The sequence below is a fragment of the Centruroides sculpturatus genome, unplaced genomic scaffold (genome assembly GCF_000671375.1).
Source record: "Centruroides sculpturatus isolate CEXI.00-Female unplaced genomic scaffold, Cexi_2.0 scaffold2567, whole genome shotgun sequence".
Taxonomy (NCBI): domain Eukaryota; kingdom Metazoa; phylum Arthropoda; class Arachnida; order Scorpiones; family Buthidae; genus Centruroides; species Centruroides sculpturatus.
Genome location: NW_019386672.1, coordinates 1 through 16,169, shown reverse-complemented (window position 1 = coordinate 16,169; position 16,169 = coordinate 1). Strand labels below are relative to the sequence as shown.

Sequence of the window (16,169 nt, the reverse complement as noted above, 5' to 3'; positions counted from 1 at the left end):
CAAACTCCTATTCGCCAACAATGCCGCTTAAAAGATAGCGGCGCTCGACGTTCCACGTTCACGTTTTACAGATAAAAACTTCGGCCGCAACCTCTCTAATGACTCGAGTAAGAGAAATGTATACTTATAAATCACGGAAAATTGTGAACGTATATATAATTATTTCCTTTTTGATATTTATTTAAAATTAACATTAAAAATAAAGAATTTCATAAAATTTTAAATGGTTAATTTAATGATATTCTTAATAACACTGCTGAAGAATGACCTTTTTTTTTTTTTTGACCTTAAGTCGACCGGATTTTCTAGAATTAGATTCGTTAATATTGCCTGGAAGATGAAATTTGTATCATTTACAGTAATCACTTCTATATTTTAAGTAACGAAGACTTGGTTATTAAGGAAATTTAATTAGTTTATATATAATTAAAGTCTTATTTCTTCCTTGTTTCTTAAGCAAATTTTGATTAATATTAGATATTAAAGCGGTAATAAATACTTAAATCCCTCGAAACTTCTTTCGTTTAATTACTAATCTCTATTAGTAAAAAAAAAAATTCTATATATTTCACCTATTATAATAAACAGGAAATATCAATTTACAGTTAAAAAAAATTTGTATACATTTTCAGCATTTCTGAACACATTAAACTTCTGTGTTAAAAACACACGTGTGTCGGCCTTACAACTATTAAAGAAACGAATTTACGAAAATGCTCTTTGGTATCCATTAAGAATACGCCTATCAAATTTGAACCATTCCTTTATGAGTCTACAGAGAAATATTAACCCGGAGCTAGAAGGGCCACGTGTCCATCCAACCACACAAAATGTCATTTTAATAATAAGCCGGTCTGAAAGGGAAGGAACGAAACACGATCTGAATCGATTTACCTTCGTTTATGACCTAAAAAAAAAAAAGAAATAATAATTCGCTGGAACAAATGACGTTCCGGAATAATAAAAACTTAAAAAAAAAAAACTAAATACAATTACCTTAGTTTATTAGAATTTCCGTTTTAGTTTATTATTTATTAAATCCGAGTTAAAGTTTTCTCAGGTTTTTCCACGTAATATGCGTATAATAATTATTTAAGACCCGGGGTGTTGTTCTTGCTTTAGGGAGGAAAAGGGAAGAAGTAGGACGTGGAAGATAAGGTATCAGCCTCGGGCTTTATGCTTAACAAGATAGTAGAGAAACAATTCATTCTTTAGAACGTCTTACATAATTTTTTGATCGGGTGAAAGGAGGTTAAAATGTAGTTCTCATGATTAACTTTCGTTTTTTTTTTTTTTTGTTATTAAAACATTACGAAATGATGAATACATCCGTCAATGTTTACTCAACGTTAAGTCATATAGGCTAAATATTTGATTATAAAATTATGTAATTCTTTAACATAAAGTACCTACGAATTTTATTCAAAATTAATTAGAAATCGGTTCATTTTTCTAACATTTTCAAGTGATAATTATACGAATGAGTGTGGAGTTGTATCCACGAATAATTAAAAAAAAAAAAGGGATAATTATCAACAAATTTTATTGCATAAAAATAAGAATAAGAATTATTTACAAAGGCTAACCTGCAACCCGTCTAGTTGTGCCATTTTTTTTTGTTTAAAAAACGATTAAATTAGTAAATGGTTTAGATAGAAAGGACACGTTTCAGTATAAACCATAACCTGGGTAACTCGATGGTGGATAAACTATTTCGTAACTCTGCAATGGAGGTTCGTAACTCGGAGGTGGAGGTGAAGCTTTAGTTGTTTTATACTGAGGTGGTTTTGGTTTAGGTTTGTACGTTTCTTTAGGAGGGGGTGGTGGTGGATAAGACGATGGTTCCGGTGACTTGTAACTCGCTTTGGGTGGTTTAGCTTTAGCGGTATATTTAGGTGGAGGATAAGCAGTTATATCTACGTCAGCTGGATCGGCATCATCGGTACCCGGTTCGTTAGTTTTAATCTTGGCACGAAAACCGTTAGCATCCGCCCAATAATCGACGTATCTGTAAACACCGTAAGCATCTTTATATCCGTAGGAACCTGATTTTTCACCCTTTTCGTTGCCATTTTCTTGTTGCCAAACGGAAGCTCCATCGTCTGTTAGGAAATCGTAGTTCAATTCGTACGGATTTGCCTTTTCTACCTAAAATAATAATTTTAATATTACAAAACTAGTACGTTAGCTTGGGGCTACAAATAAACAACAGCGGGAAAGTTATTTGTTACTGTAGGCGGTACATAAATGCTCGACTTCTTACATAATATAAAATAAATGTCGGAAAAAAAAATACAGACAGACATACAGGTCTTATTGTAAATCTTACTTTTGGAGGTGGATATTTCTGAGGCGCCGGATAATCATACTTAGGAGGTGGAGGATAGTCATATTTGGGAGGCGGATACGTGTATGCGACTACAAAACTAGCCAAGAGGCAAATGGCTACCTGTAAAAAAGAAAAAAAAAACAATTTTAAAGTTACGTAAGGTTATAGAAAAAAAATAAATTAATAATTCACATTTTAAACATCCTATTTAAGTTGTCAAAACTAATTAAATTAATCAATCATCACAATCATTTCATCCGTTATCGTGTCTAGAAGATTGATTATTTAATTTAATTCTTAAAATCAATTAATCCCATTATACGTCGTCTTTTTTAATTACATAATCAATATCATAAACCTTACAACCTCCATCAATTTTCCCATCAGTTCTATTATTTCCTGTAATAAATATAACTATCAAATTTGTTATACGAGTAGCTTTCTATTAGGTTAACTTCTTCACTAACCTATAGAACTCTGTACTATTTATTATTATTATTTTTCCTTAATTTACTATAGTCAAACCTCTGAACAACGGCCACTGACGGGAGAATACGTTAGGAGACGAGCTAAAAATTGAAGGCAAACACTTTGTACGATTTTTTGTAATTCTCAACAATGTTAAAAGGTCTTTCTCTAACGTGCAGAGAACCCCTTAAAAAACATTTAAATAGATCCTTTATTGTCGACTATCGTTAAAATATAAATAAAAGAAAGGAACAGTATCCTTTTGCCGGCGGTGATAATTAAAAATTTCTTTAAAAATTCTTCTTATAAAAAGACCTAAAACGTAATTAGTGTTGAAATTTTTTAATTACTGTTCCTCCTTTACGAGTTTACAATAAAAGATCGATTTAGTAGTGTTTCTAGTAGTGTTTCTAGTGTTTAGAGAAGGACATTTTAAACGTCTACAATGTTAAATATAACCAGTTCTTGTTGTTTTCTAAGAAAAAAATTTGTGTTTTAAGTTTACAGACAAATTTATTAACTACTCAAAAAGTCATCTTATCACTAATTTTGTACAGTTAATTATTATTTTCTGAGAGTCATTGTAAGGGAAGTGGCCGTCGTCTGGAGGATTATTTTGTATACATTTCTGTTCGAAAAATTCCTGAAAAAAAATGGCTTCTATTTAAAGGTAGTTGTCGTTGTTAGGTGGTTTTATATTAACAGAAAAAAAAATTTTTTTTGATGTAAAAGTATAAACATACTTTTAAGTTTTACAAAAAGCGCTAATGCAAAAGAATGACAGGAGAATGTTAAAAATTAAAAGGTGAGGCAAAATGACAAGTATTTAGTTTAGATAACCTCCTTTACACTCTTTTTAGTCTATTCGGTCTTTGAAGAAATTATTGGTTTTAACAGAAAGCTGATGACAATACATAAGGATGTTATCAATGTTGCTGCAGGCTATTGTACGTTTTGAATAGTTTCTTATTTCTTATTTTTCGTTTTGACAGGGGTCACACCTCGTGTCACATCATCTGACACACAGTAGCCGAAATTTCTGCACCCAGGATCAATTTAACATTTCTTTTTTTTCTTTTTAATGTTTCTATCAACACAAGCGTGACTACGAATAGAATTTTATGTTTTTCCAACAAATCGATAAATCATAAGTTCCTTCCTTATTTAAAAAAATAAAGAACAACTCTTCTATATTTAGGTGTTAATTCTATAAGAGCGTGCCTAATTCTAATTGTATATCGGTATCTAAAAACGATTTCCTTGTTATTTATACGTAAATTAATATTTACATTTTAGTTTTTAAAATGTGAATATTTGAGATTACTGTATCGATTTATTCTCTCTTTAGGCAATAAAATAAATTATTTTAAAATTAATTTTATATTTATTTTATTAATTACTATAATTGTAATTATTAAAGATAAACTGTTTTGTATTAAAGACATCTAAATAATAATTTTTAAAACAATTTTTGTAATTGATAAAGGGAAATTACATTAAAAAAAAAGGTGTTTTATGTTTAGATTTATGCGGACACTCAATACATTTCTCCTGTTAATTTCTGTTTAAAACTTGTCTACTTTATGTTTTTTATTAGAGGTTTCGTGCAATTAACCAAGCTTAATTTACGAATTTTTTATTTTAAACAGCGATAAAATATTCCGGTGTCAAATTTATCACTCGAAAAAAAACGATTTTTCATCGGTAATCGCGACAATTATTAAATACCAAATCCCTTCTCTCCCTCTTTTCACCACTTATACGAGATGTTTCCCTCTTTATTTCCTTACCTAAATATAGAATTCAATGTAATTATTTATAAAATTTTTGTTTTTTCCTTATTATGTCTTAAAGTCGAATTTATTAAATAATTAAAAAAAATTAAAACTTGTTTTCCCGTTTTCTTCTTGGTGGTACCTTAAAAAAAAAAAAAATGAAATTGAACTTGGTCACCACTCGTTTGTCACTTCCTTAATTAAAAATGGCTTAGGTTAAAAGGAATATTTATTTATTTATTTACAAAACGTGTCGGACACAAATGACAGCAGTCCTATAGGTCACCGTTGTATAAAATGTTGTTTGAAGATGGCAGTGACCCAACCCTTACCCGCGGCTTTCTTGGCGATCTATTTGTTATGTCTCTATGTAAAAGTGGCCCATATTTCAGGAATGGGGCGAAATTTGGGACGAAGAGGACTATATAAAGAAGCACCGTCGATAGATTTATCGTCGACAAACTCCTATTCGCCAACAATGTTGTTGCTGGTAAGATCATACCTCTTCATTTTTTCCATTAAAATATAATAATATAACGTATAGAATTTCGTTCTACTTCAAGAATTTTATTATATATTTAATGATTTTTTTACAGATATTAGTTCTGTTCGCTTTAACCGCTTATTCGAGAGGAGTTCCAACTCCTTACGGTTATGTACCAACTGTCAAGGTGGCACCAGCAGTGAAAGTAGCTTATCCAGCAGCGAAAGTAGCTTATCCAGCAGCTTACGTGGTGAGTTATAGATTTAATTAAACAATTTCCAAAATCTAAAAGCCATTTTATAACTATTTTTGTATTCTTCTTTTTTTTACAGGAAAAACCTCAACCCTATAATTTTGGATATGATATTAAAGATGAACAAGGTAACAAGCAGTGGAGAAACGAAGCCGGAGACGAATATGGTACTAAGAAGGGTTCATATGGTTACATAGATGCTTTCGGTATCCAACGACACGTCGAATATTTAGCAGGTCCTGAAGGGTTTAAGGCATGGATCAAAACAAACGAACCGGGAACACAAAGTTCTAATCCCGCAGATGTGCAAATAATTTCGGAACCAGCACCCATCAAGCAGATAGCTGTCGTACCTAAAGTGTACAAACCTGTCCTTAAAGTGCCTTATAAGCCAGTAAGTTATGCATATGCTGCTCCACCTTACGTGCCTCCTAAAGTTATTTATAAAACATCACCTTTAGCCGTCAAACCAATTTATCCTGCTGCTGTACCTGTTTTAAAAAGTTATTACTGATTATTATTTTTCAAAAATCTTTTGGAAGTAATTTACTTTTATCGCTATAAATTTTTTTTAATACTAACACGCCACGTTATGTGTGTGTATATATAAGTATATATATATATATGTTTGTGTAATATCGCTATCGTTTGTAGTGTAAATAAGATTTTTCAATACTTAGCTATTTTACTAACGTGTATAAAATATGTTGTTATAAATTTCTATCTAGTTCAGTAAGAAAATTGATTCTAAATTTACATGTACAGATATGTTTCTGCTTTTTTATTCTCTTGTAAATAAGTGCTTGTACATTTTCTATAGTGAGGCTTGGCCTAAATGTATAGTTTTGTAGTAAATAAAAATACATTAATGCATTTAAAAAACGAATAGAATTTATTTACGATTATTTAAATTTTCACGTATTATTAATAATGAAAAATGAATAGTATTTTTAATTTTTTTTAAGACTAAATAACAGGAATAATTCAATTGTGGCTTTATAATTTTCCTCTCTTTTTACATTAATCATTATTATTAAGTACATCTAAAATTTTTTCTTGACTTTTATACATTTACACCATTTTTTCCTGTATAAAAAATTAAAAAAAAACGGAGATATGATCACGCAAATAGACTTTCCTTTAGACTTTGACTTAACATCATTTACTAACGATAAAAGAAACGATATATTAACCTGTATATATATTATAAATATTACATTAATTAAAATATTTTTCATAAATTAATTAATGAGAATTTATTTTAAAAAAAAAGAAGTAACAATGGCTGAGAGTGATGAGATGGGGTCCAAGAAAATTACAAATGTGAGGCCTCATCACTCTCGCCGAAAGCCATAAAAATACATGAATAAAATTAATAAAACAAATAAAAAAACTAGTTATTTTTACCACTTATAAAATTTATATTACTGTTTTTATATAAAAGACATGTGTTTTATGTTTAGATTTATGCGGACACTCAATACATTTCTCCTGTTAATTTCTGTTTAAAACTTGTCTACTTTATGTTTTTTATTAGAGGTTTCGTGCAATTAACCAAGCTTAATTTACGAATTTTTTATTTTAAACAGCGATAAAATATTCCGGTGTCAAATTTATCACTCGAAAAAAAACGATTTTTCATCGGTAATCGCGACAATTATTAAATACCAAATCCCTTCTCTCCCTCTTTTCACCACTTATACGAGATGTTTCCCTCTTTATTTCCTTACCTAAATATAGAATTCAATGTAATTATTTATAAAATTTTTGTTTTTTCCTTATTATGTCTTAAAGTCGAATTTATTAAATAATTAAAAAAAATTAAAACTTGTTTTCCCGTTTTCTTCTTGGTGGTACCTTAAAAAAAAAAAAATGAAATTGAACTTGGTCACCACTCGTTTGTCACTTCCTTAATTAAAAATGGCTTAGGTTAAAAGGAATATTTATTTATTTATTTACAAAACGTGTCGGACACAAATGACAGCAGTCCTATAGGTCACCGTTGTATAAAATGTTGTTTGAAGATGGCAGTGACCCAACCCTTACCCGCGGCTTTCTTGGCGATCTATTTGTTATGTCTCTATGTAAAAGTGGCCCATATTTCAGGAATGGGGCGAAATTTGGGACGAAGAGGACTATATAAAGAAGCACCGTCGATAGATTTATCGTCGACAAACTCCTATTCGCCAACAATGTTGTTGCTGGTAAGATCATACCTCTTCATTTTTTCCATTAAAATATAATAATATAACGTATAGAATTTCGTTCTACTTCAAGAATTTTATTATATATTTAATGATTTTTTTACAGATATTAGTTCTGTTCGCTTTAACCGCTTATTCGAGAGGAGTTCCAACTCCTTACGGTTATGTACCAACTGTCAAGGTGGCACCAGCAGTGAAAGTAGCTTATCCAGCAGCGAAAGTAGCTTATCCAGCAGCTTACGTGGTGAGTTATAGATTTAATTAAACAATTTCCAAAATCTAAAAGCCATTTTATAACTATTTTTGTATTCTTCTTTTTTTTACAGGAAAAACCTCAACCCTATAATTTTGGATATGATATTAAAGATGAACAAGGTAACAAGCAGTGGAGAAACGAAGCCGGAGACGAATATGGTACTAAGAAGGGTTCATATGGTTACATAGATGCTTTCGGTATCCAACGACACGTCGAATATTTAGCAGGTCCTGAAGGGTTTAAGGCATGGATCAAAACAAACGAACCGGGAACACAAAGTTCTAATCCCGCAGATGTGCAAATAATTTCGGAACCAGCACCCATCAAGCAGATAGCTGTCGTACCTAAAGTGTACAAACCTGTCCTTAAAGTGCCTTATAAGCCAGTAAGTTATGCATATGCTGCTCCACCTTACGTGCCTCCTAAAGTTATTTATAAAACATCACCTTTAGCCGTCAAACCAATTTATCCTGCTGCTGTACCTGTTTTAAAAAGTTATTACTGNTACGACTTCATTAAAATTTGATATTTTCCATCTCCGCCGGATGAATGATAATCAATGCAATTACACACCTCGGCTGGGCAATTACTATAGTTTTCTATAGAAAAAAAAACATATATGGAAAGAGTGCAGCTGTATAATAGCTTGTTTAATAATCCAATAATAGTAGAAGAGTTTCCTTTTGGCTAATTTCCCATACGAACAATGGTAAATAATTGATTCGGACATTTTTACAAATTGTCTTCTAACCAATAGTTTAGCTTTAATTTCATTAGGTAATTTAATGCACGGTTGAAGAAGAGTTAATATCCAAGCAATTATTATTAATCGATATTGGGAAAAACTAATTTCGAGAATTGTTAAAGCGCCGAATAGAAACTTTCGTAATCAATTTGAAATTTTTATGGAGGAAAAAGAAAATGGATGCCGAAATTATTCATTTCGTATGATTTACGGCAATTAAAAGTTATAATTCTCGTAAAAATATATATAAATTATTAATATCTTATTTGAGTTTCGAGCCACTAACTGAATTACAATTCGATTAATATAAATGTTAAGAACAATATAAAATAACCGTAGAAAATTGCCGAATTATAGTTTATATATTATGAACGAGGAACATTAAATCCGTTCATTATATATAATTATCTTCTTAACCGGTTATTAAATTTACATTTACTGAATTCTCATTAATAATCTAGTTTAATGTAATTCACCTAGAAGTTATTATAAGGATATAAAGATTAATTAACGCTCTTATTAAAAAAATTATCCTGGCCTCTACCAATATGAACACATATATTCGCGCATGTTCATAATACAAAAACGTGAGTCAGGATCTTTCAAAAGGATAACAATTTATGTAAATATCACACCACTTTGCATGTAGACACGTAAATGCGATGTCAAATTTGCAGCATTGTTACTTTTATCTTGATGTTTGCTAATGGTAAGAGGTTAATGCATTTAAAAATTAGCCATTCTTTTTTTAAATATGGAGAGGGGGTAATTTTTTTTTGGTATTGTGTCTTAGAATAAGAGAATTTCAAAAATATCCTTTAAAAAATTTCGGTTTAATCTGCAGGGAAATTATATTTTAACATCTAAATTATTATTATAAGTTATTAACCACACCCTTATACGTTTCTTTTATGAAATTCCGCCCATTCTCTATGGCTTTTCTTCTCAGACGAAATTAAAAATTCGATCCGGTTTGTAATAATTTTTATTATTATTTTTTTTATTTTTTAAATGGTAATTTTTTGGATTTAACTGAATATTGTATTTCCTCTTGGACGTTATGATGACCTTTCGTGCAAAGGTGTTAGTGCGATTCGTGTATGTATTGACTCGATACACGCCTAATCCATTGGGAATGAAAATAATTTCGCTTGTGATTTTAGCTTCGTGAGATAAAGTTTACATTGTCACGTCATTCTTATGTGGTTGTTTAGAGTTACTTCACGTAGAAATTTTATCTGGAAGCAGTCTAGAAATGCTAACTGTGCGTATGTATCTTGCTACGTTTAATCCTGTATGAAAATTTATATTAATTATTATATTGCTTTTATAGCAGAATTGGCGATCGAGCCTGGAACTAAATGCATGCTGTTTAGCCTTCGTTGTGTTGATTATTGGTAACTATATGCATTTCTTATTCCTTTTATTATTATTATTCGTATTTACTAAGTAGAGGTTTTTAAGTTAATACAGGTGGTGAAACCTGTGAAGATCCTTGGAAGGATCATGGAGGTGCTTGCTTTTTGTTTGCATTAAAGAGTAAAAACTTCTTCCAAGCCCGTGACGATTGCTATAGCAGTGGAGGCATACTAGCGAGCATTAGAAATGCTACAGAATTACATTTTATAGTTAAAGTAAGTATTACTATATTTAAAAAGGTGTGTATAAAACCAAGTTTTATAAATGAGATAGCAAATAAATGATTTATTTATTTGTTTTTTATTTTTAACTGTAGACTATTCAGAAATTAGGTTCGGCATATCAAAGAGTCAGGTGGTTTACTGGTTTGTATCAGTTTGATGATAATGCTGCGAATAACTACAGATGGATGGATGGTAGCTTGGCTTCATTTAGATATTGGATGAGATCACAGCCAAATAATCCCTACGAGAGATGTGTTCAATTAGATGGTAGTGCGGGATTTAAATGGAGAGACGATATATGTAATCAACCCGCTTTGTATATCTGTCGAAAGGAAAAAGGTTATTAACTATACTTCTTAATATCTAGGTTTAAATTATTAAAACGGAAAGACGGATACACAAATGTCTCTTTAATCAGGTGCTGTCAATTGCTATGATAAGCCTCATACTTCGTACGTTTGGAAAGCATTAGATATGAGTGTTACATTATGTATAGAACATTGTAGAGGAAGGGGATATCAATCAGCAGCTGTAAAGCCGGATCGTTGTTTTTGTCAAACTAAGAAAGATGCAGAAAAGAGTACCATTATCGATTTGGAAAAGTGTAATAGTTTATGCGAAGAACAACATTGCGGTCGTGATGAAGCTTTAGTTGTGTATAACATTTGTAAGTTTATGCTTTTTATAAAATTTTATAATTTAATTTAATTTTAAAATAATAATAAAATTGATAACTTGAAATAATAAATTCCCCTTCAGCTTTCTATCCGGATATTGCTAGAAGTTGCGAAGAGTTAACATCATACGGTATATATCATCCTGCCACGTATATCCTTGCTAAAAATGGCGAAAACCCTAAGAAATATTCGTGTTTTGGCCACCGTAAGTGATCTACTAAATTAAAAATATTAATCGTAGATTAGCTAATTTACTAGAAGTTAATTATAACAATAGTAAATTACATATAAATCATTCCCTCTTATCCTTCTCTAACCAGCGAGTGTGTGAATGAATGTATGAACTGCACTTAAATTAAAAAATAATATATATATATACATATTTTAAAAAATATTTTTATTATTCTGTAATAATCAGGTAAGTCATTTTTATCTTTTTGATATTAAAAATTAAATTACACAAAGGTAACTTTTGCTTTCAAACCTCTTCCCTCTGTCCATCCAGTTGCTTCGATGATGATGATGAAATCTTTTAATCTTGAAGTTAATTTGGTTCCTGGTGTCAAGTCTGTGCCACAATACCTGGAAAAAGTTGACATTGACTGATGTAGTAAGCTTCCTTTATTAATCTATCATGCAAAGAAAACTTTAACCTTATCATATTCGACTGTTATTGTCAAAAGTCTATGTTTTTCTTTATTTTTAAATCAAAATTTGATAAGAAAATACGTTAATTATCACTTCAAGAATAAAATTTCCTTACTTATTGTTGCTTTAGATCTGATAAGATAACTTAATTTTCTATTTATCCATAAAAATTTATGTAAATTTTTTTAAACATTACTTCTTTTTAAAATATATTTATTTATTTTAATTTTAATTAATTATATATATGTGTTTTGGGGGATGTATTTTTTATTATTTAGCCCTCTGGATCCCTTCGAATCCAGGTATTTCGAATATGCTTGGCGGCTCTTTGTATACATAAAATATACAGTATGTAATTTATATATTAAAAAAAAAACAATATTATAATTACATTTTTCCTTTATAAAGGTTGTCTGTTCGAATTTCCACTCTTTCTGAAACACAGAATCCATTATATTTATGATTTCTTCTGTTAAAACGAGGAATGAAGCTAAAATCTATAAATTCAACTTTAACTCTTTTACCATTAGGTGCCTAAAAAATAAAAAAAAAACAAGAAAGAAAGAAAAATCATCTTAAAGGAAGTGAGTACATTTTTAATAATTGCATTTTCCTTTTAAATCTTTTGAAATAATTTATACTAGATAGCTATTAAATCTGGAATGCGAATAAATTATTATTTTGTACTCATTTTTCTTGATATATGTAACTGCCTATCAAATAGAATTGAGAACATATCCTAACTTTAGAGGGAGGTGCAAAAGTATCAGACATAAACAATGGCTATTTCCTTTTAACCATTATCTTATCAATAATTTTAAGTTCCCGCCTTCAAGAGTTTTATTACCTCAGGGATTATGAGTCAATACTTTATTCCTTTTTATTTTAAAATAATTGATTATTCTTATAATAAAATTATAAATTATATTATTAAATACCTGTATCCACCAACTACAACTATCGTAAGGTTTTCTCGATGGATATTGAGGAGTTTGGATAATAGTTTCTTGTGTTATGTTACCTCCACACGGAAGAGAATCTAGAAATATAAATTAATTATCGTGTATTTTTATTATTCTTTTCTAGTAAATTCCTTTATAAATTAAGGAATTGTTTTTTTACCATAATAATAATCTACGACACTCTCACAATATTCTCCTACAGTGTGAGGAGGACACACGCAACGACACGGTTTATTATCATGTCTATAAGGACTGATATAGCCGTCATTTTTACAGTTTAATTCATTTTTATTCGGGCATAAAACTGAAATAGATAATAATGACAGTTATATTTTAATTATGTTTTATATAATATATATATATATTTAATGATTTTTTTACAGATATTAGTTCTGTTCGCTTTAACCGCTTATTCGAGAGGAGTTCCAACTCCTTACGGTTATGTACCAACTGTCAAGGTGGCACCAGCAGTGAAAGTAGCTTATCCAGCAGCGAAAGTAGCTTATCCAGCAGCTTACGTGGTGAGTTATAGATTTAATTAAACAATTTCCAAAATCTAAAAGCCATTTTATAACTATTTTTGTATTCTTCTTTTTTTTACAGGAAAAACCTCAACCCTATAATTTTGGATATGATATTAAAGATGAACAAGGTAACAAGCAGTGGAGAAACGAAGCCGGAGACGAATATGGTACTAAGAAGGGTTCATATGGTTACATAGATGCTTTCGGTATCCAACGACACGTCGAATATTTAGCAGGTCCTGAAGGGTTTAAGGCATGGATCAAAACAAACGAACCGGGAACACAAAGTTCTAATCCCGCAGATGTGCAAATAATTTCGGAACCAGCACCCATCAAGCAGATAGCTGTCGTACCTAAAGTGTACAAACCTGTCCTTAAAGTGCCTTATAAGCCAGTAAGTTATGCATATGCTGCTCCACCTTACGTGCCTCCTAAAGTTATTTATAAAACATCACCTTTAGCCGTCAAACCAATTTATCCTGCTGCTGTACCTGTTTTAAAAAGTTATTACTGATTATTATTTTTCAAAAATCTTTTGGAAGTAATTTACTTTTATCGCTATAAATTTTTTTTAATACTAACACGCCACGTTATGTGTGTGTATATATAAGTATATATATATATATGTTTGTGTAATATCGCTATCGTTTGTAGTGTAAATAAGATTTTTCAATACTTAGCTATTTTACTAACGTGTATAAAATATGTTGTTATAAATTTCTATCTAGTTCAGTAAGAAAATTGATTCTAAATTTACATGTACAGATATGTTTCTGCTTTTTTATTCTCTTGTAAATAAGTGCTTGTACATTTTCTATAGTGAGGCTTGGCCTAAATGTATAGTTTTGTAGTAAATAAAAATACATTAATGCATTTAAAAAACGAATAGAATTTATTTACGATTATTTAAATTTTCACGTATTATTAATAATGAAAAATGAATAGTATTTTTAATTTTTTTTAAGACTAAATAACAGGAATAATTCAATTGTGGCTTTATAATTTTCCTCTCTTTTTACATTAATCATTATTATTAAGTACATCTAAAATTTTTTCTTGACTTTTATACATTTACACCATTTTTTCCTGTATAAAAAATTAAAAAAAAACGGAGATATGATCACGCAAATAGACTTTCCTTTAGACTTTGACTTAACATCATTTACTAACGATAAAAGAAACGATATATTAACCTGTATATATATTATAAATATTACATTAATTAAAATATTTTTCATAAATTAATTAATGAGAATTTATTAAAAAAAAAGAAGTAACAATGGCTGAGAGTGATGAGATGGGGTCCAAGAAAATTACAAATGTGAGGCCTCATCACTCTCGCCGAAAGCCATAAAAATACATGAATAAAATTAATAAAACAAATAAAAAAACTAGTTATTTTTACCACTTATAAAATTTATATTACTGTTTTTATATAAAAGACATGATGTAAGGGGAAGTTTACAGTTTAGCTGAGCCCCTTTTAACATTGAAACACGGGCTAATCNTATATATATTAATAATTTTTCTTTGTTATTAAAGAGCAAAATGTTTAATAATAATTATTAATTTATCTGTAATAAAATAAAAGAATCATAGAAATAACTTCCATGTTTTAAGAATAATTATGTATTGGAGCATGCAAAACAACCGGATTGTAGAGAAAAAAAGGAGCAAAGCGCGTTAAAAAACAAAGGGAGGAGTAGATTTTCCTTTTGTTCAAGTTCTAGGTCACTGTGTTGTCTCCGGTATGACTAATAAAATATTTCTAATTCATACAAAATCATTCTTTCAGTTGTCATTCTGCATTCCATAATGTTGCTGGTAAGTTTACTTAGTAAATTTAATAACAATGTAATTAAATTGTCTTTTACAAATCAATTTTCTTGTATATTTTTTTACAGTTCCTTATTATTTTATCAATAACTTCTGTAGAATCATCTTCGATTTTTTATAAGGGAATTCCCGTGTATTTTAAGGATTCTCTTGACGATTTAAATATCTTAAATTCGGATAAAAACTATGGCGTGTTACCTTATAAAGAAAATCTAGAAGAATTAGACGAGGAAGATAGTAATATACAAGAAGATATATCATCACAATCGAGCGATGTTTATAGCGAAGAAGCACTTAAACAGGAGTTTCAACAACAAAACGTTTTACCCGTTTCTACTTATAAAGGAGTAATGGGTGATCATTATTATAATAATTATCTTAACTATTTAGCATCGGCATATAAACCATCCGAAAGTATCAATACTTTCAATAAGCAGTATGCTCTTACAAATTATCAAGACTTTTATTATCCTAAGGAAAATCTAAAGGTACCAACCATCGATAATTCATATAAAACGACAAAAATTCCTAGTAAAATAATAGAGAATTTTAAAACTGTAACCACAAAAGTACCGAAAAATATTAAAATAATCAATTATAAACCATCGGAAAGCGGAGATAACAGAAAATTTTTCAGTCTTTTCAAATATCTTAAAGGCGGTAATTTAAATAATTATAAAATCTATAAAGTACACGTAAGTATATTGAAATTTTATCTTTAATTTAATTTATATTAATTAATATAACAATTCTATTTATTATTTAAATTTACAGAAGCATCCTTATCCTTATAATTTCGGTTATAAAGTAAATGATTACTACGGTAACAGCCAATGGAGAAATGAAGTAGGAGATAAATCGGGAGCAAAAAGAGGATCTTATGGTTATGTGGATGCTCATGGAGTCAGCAGAGAAGTTCATTACGTGGCCGATCATAAAGGATTTAGAGCTTGGATAAAAACTAACGAACCGGGCACGGCTAATTCAAACCCTGCTAGTGTTTTGATTACACATAAGTCTCCTCCATTAATAACTAATTACGGTAGCAAGTCTTATTATCCGAGTCAAACGTTAAAATTACCTTTATTAAAAGTGCCTTACACTGGATGAAAAATCTAAAATAAAATTAATAGCGAGGTTGCGGCCGAAGTTTGCATCTTTCAAACGTGAACGTCGAACGTCGAGCGCCGCTTAAAAGATAGCGGCGCTCGACGTTCCACGTTCACGTTTTACAGATAAAAACTTCGGCCGCAACCTCTCTAATGACTCGAGTAAGAGAAATGTATACTTATAAATCACGGAAAATTGTGAACGTATATATAATTATTTCCTTTTTGATATTTATTTAAAATTAACATTAAAAAT

The 16,169-nt window shown here is 29.8% G+C and overlaps 7 protein-coding genes across 10 annotated transcripts in view; 5 read left to right on the top strand and 2 right to left on the bottom strand.

Annotated features, from left to right (window-relative positions):
• LOC111615538 (zinc metalloproteinase dpy-31-like) overlaps positions 1-1,610 on the bottom strand; it is a 5,650-nt gene extending 4,040 nt beyond the window's left edge. The window contains exon 1 of the mRNA XM_023356946.1: positions 1,587-1,610. Coding sequence (XP_023212714.1) covers positions 1,587-1,610 — 24 coding nt within the window. The remainder of the gene's footprint in view (positions 1-1,586) is intronic.
• LOC111615532 (cuticle protein 16.8-like) overlaps positions 1-5,860 on the top strand; it is a 12,785-nt gene extending 6,925 nt beyond the window's left edge. Inside the window, exons 3-5 of the mRNA XM_023356937.1 lie at positions 4,965-5,062; positions 5,169-5,306; positions 5,389-5,860. Coding sequence (XP_023212705.1) covers positions 4,967-5,062; positions 5,169-5,306; positions 5,389-5,823 — 669 coding nt within the window. The 5' untranslated portion in view covers positions 4,965-4,966 and the 3' untranslated portion in view covers positions 5,824-5,860. The remainder of the gene's footprint in view (positions 1-4,964; positions 5,063-5,168; positions 5,307-5,388) is intronic.
• Positions 1,669-2,713, bottom strand: LOC111615531 (extensin-like). The gene is made up of 3 exons (XM_023356932.1): positions 2,696-2,713; positions 2,330-2,449; positions 1,669-2,148 (listed from the first exon to the last, which is right to left on the bottom strand). The coding sequence occupies exons 1-3, from the start codon at positions 2,711-2,713 to the stop codon at positions 1,669-1,671; spliced, it is 618 nt and encodes a 205-aa protein (XP_023212700.1).
• A 1,349-nt stretch (positions 5,861-7,209) lies between the features above and the next one.
• On the top strand, positions 7,210-8,295 carry LOC111615537. The gene is made up of 3 exons (XM_023356945.1): positions 7,210-7,513; positions 7,620-7,757; positions 7,840-8,295. The coding sequence occupies exons 1-3, from the start codon at positions 7,334-7,336 to the stop codon at positions 8,293-8,295; spliced, it is 774 nt and encodes a 257-aa protein (XP_023212713.1). The 5' UTR covers positions 7,210-7,333.
• An 885-nt stretch (positions 8,296-9,180) lies between these two features.
• Positions 9,181-12,061, top strand: LOC111615534 (neurocan core protein-like). 4 transcript variants are annotated; one of them, XM_023356939.1, is made up of 9 exons: positions 9,408-9,485; positions 9,596-9,778; positions 9,851-9,911; positions 9,979-10,172; positions 10,250-10,496; positions 10,576-10,824; positions 10,917-11,039; positions 11,340-11,444; positions 11,891-12,061. In XM_023356939.1, the coding sequence occupies exons 2-8, from the start codon at positions 9,770-9,772 to the stop codon at positions 11,438-11,440; spliced, it is 984 nt and encodes a 327-aa protein (XP_023212707.1). In that variant the 5' UTR covers positions 9,408-9,485; positions 9,596-9,769; the 3' UTR covers positions 11,441-11,444; positions 11,891-12,061. The 4 variants fall into 4 exon arrangements, with proteins under 4 accessions (XP_023212709.1, XP_023212707.1, XP_023212710.1 ...); XM_023356942.1 differs by having other exon boundaries at positions 9,848-9,911; positions 9,979-10,148; XM_023356938.1 differs by having other exon boundaries at positions 9,848-9,911.
• Positions 12,062-12,683: 622 nt separating this feature from the next.
• Positions 12,684-13,534, top strand: LOC111615536 (cuticle protein 16.8-like). Its single transcript, XM_023356944.1, has 3 exons — positions 12,684-12,719; positions 12,828-12,965; positions 13,048-13,534. Exons 1-3 carry the CDS (start codon positions 12,684-12,686, stop codon positions 13,480-13,482), a joined length of 609 nt encoding a protein of 202 aa, XP_023212712.1. The 3' UTR covers positions 13,483-13,534.
• Positions 13,535-14,783: 1,249 nt separating this feature from the next.
• On the top strand, positions 14,784-15,914 carry LOC111615535. The gene is made up of 3 exons (XM_023356943.1): positions 14,784-14,792; positions 14,873-15,499; positions 15,579-15,914. Exons 1-3 carry the CDS (start codon positions 14,784-14,786, stop codon positions 15,912-15,914), a joined length of 972 nt encoding a protein of 323 aa, XP_023212711.1.
• Positions 15,915-16,169: the final 255 nt, after the last annotated feature.

Coding starts and splice junctions, on each gene's coding strand:
- LOC111615531 (XM_023356932.1), bottom strand. Junction 2,149..2,329: donor AGAAATATCCACCTCCAAAA/GTAAGATTTACA, acceptor TTATTATTTTAG/GTAGAAAAGGCAAATCCGTA.
- LOC111615534 (XM_023356938.1), top strand. Junction 9,912..9,978: donor CTTCGTTGTGTTGATTATTG/GTAACTATATGC, acceptor GAGGTTTTTAAG/TTAATACAGGTGGTGAAACC. Junction 10,825..10,916: donor TTTAGTTGTGTATAACATTT/GTAAGTTTATGC, acceptor ATTCCCCTTCAG/CTTTCTATCCGGATATTGCT.
- LOC111615536 (XM_023356944.1), top strand. CDS start 12,684: ATGTCTATAAGGACTGATATAGCCGTCATTTTTACA. Junction 12,720..12,827: donor ATATAGCCGTCATTTTTACA/GTTTAATTCATT, acceptor ATTTTTTTACAG/ATATTAGTTCTGTTCGCTTT. Junction 12,966..13,047: donor CTTATCCAGCAGCTTACGTG/GTGAGTTATAGA, acceptor TTTTTTTTACAG/GAAAAACCTCAACCCTATAA.
- LOC111615535 (XM_023356943.1), top strand. Junction 15,500..15,578: donor ATAAAATCTATAAAGTACAC/GTAAGTATATTG, acceptor TTAAATTTACAG/AAGCATCCTTATCCTTATAA.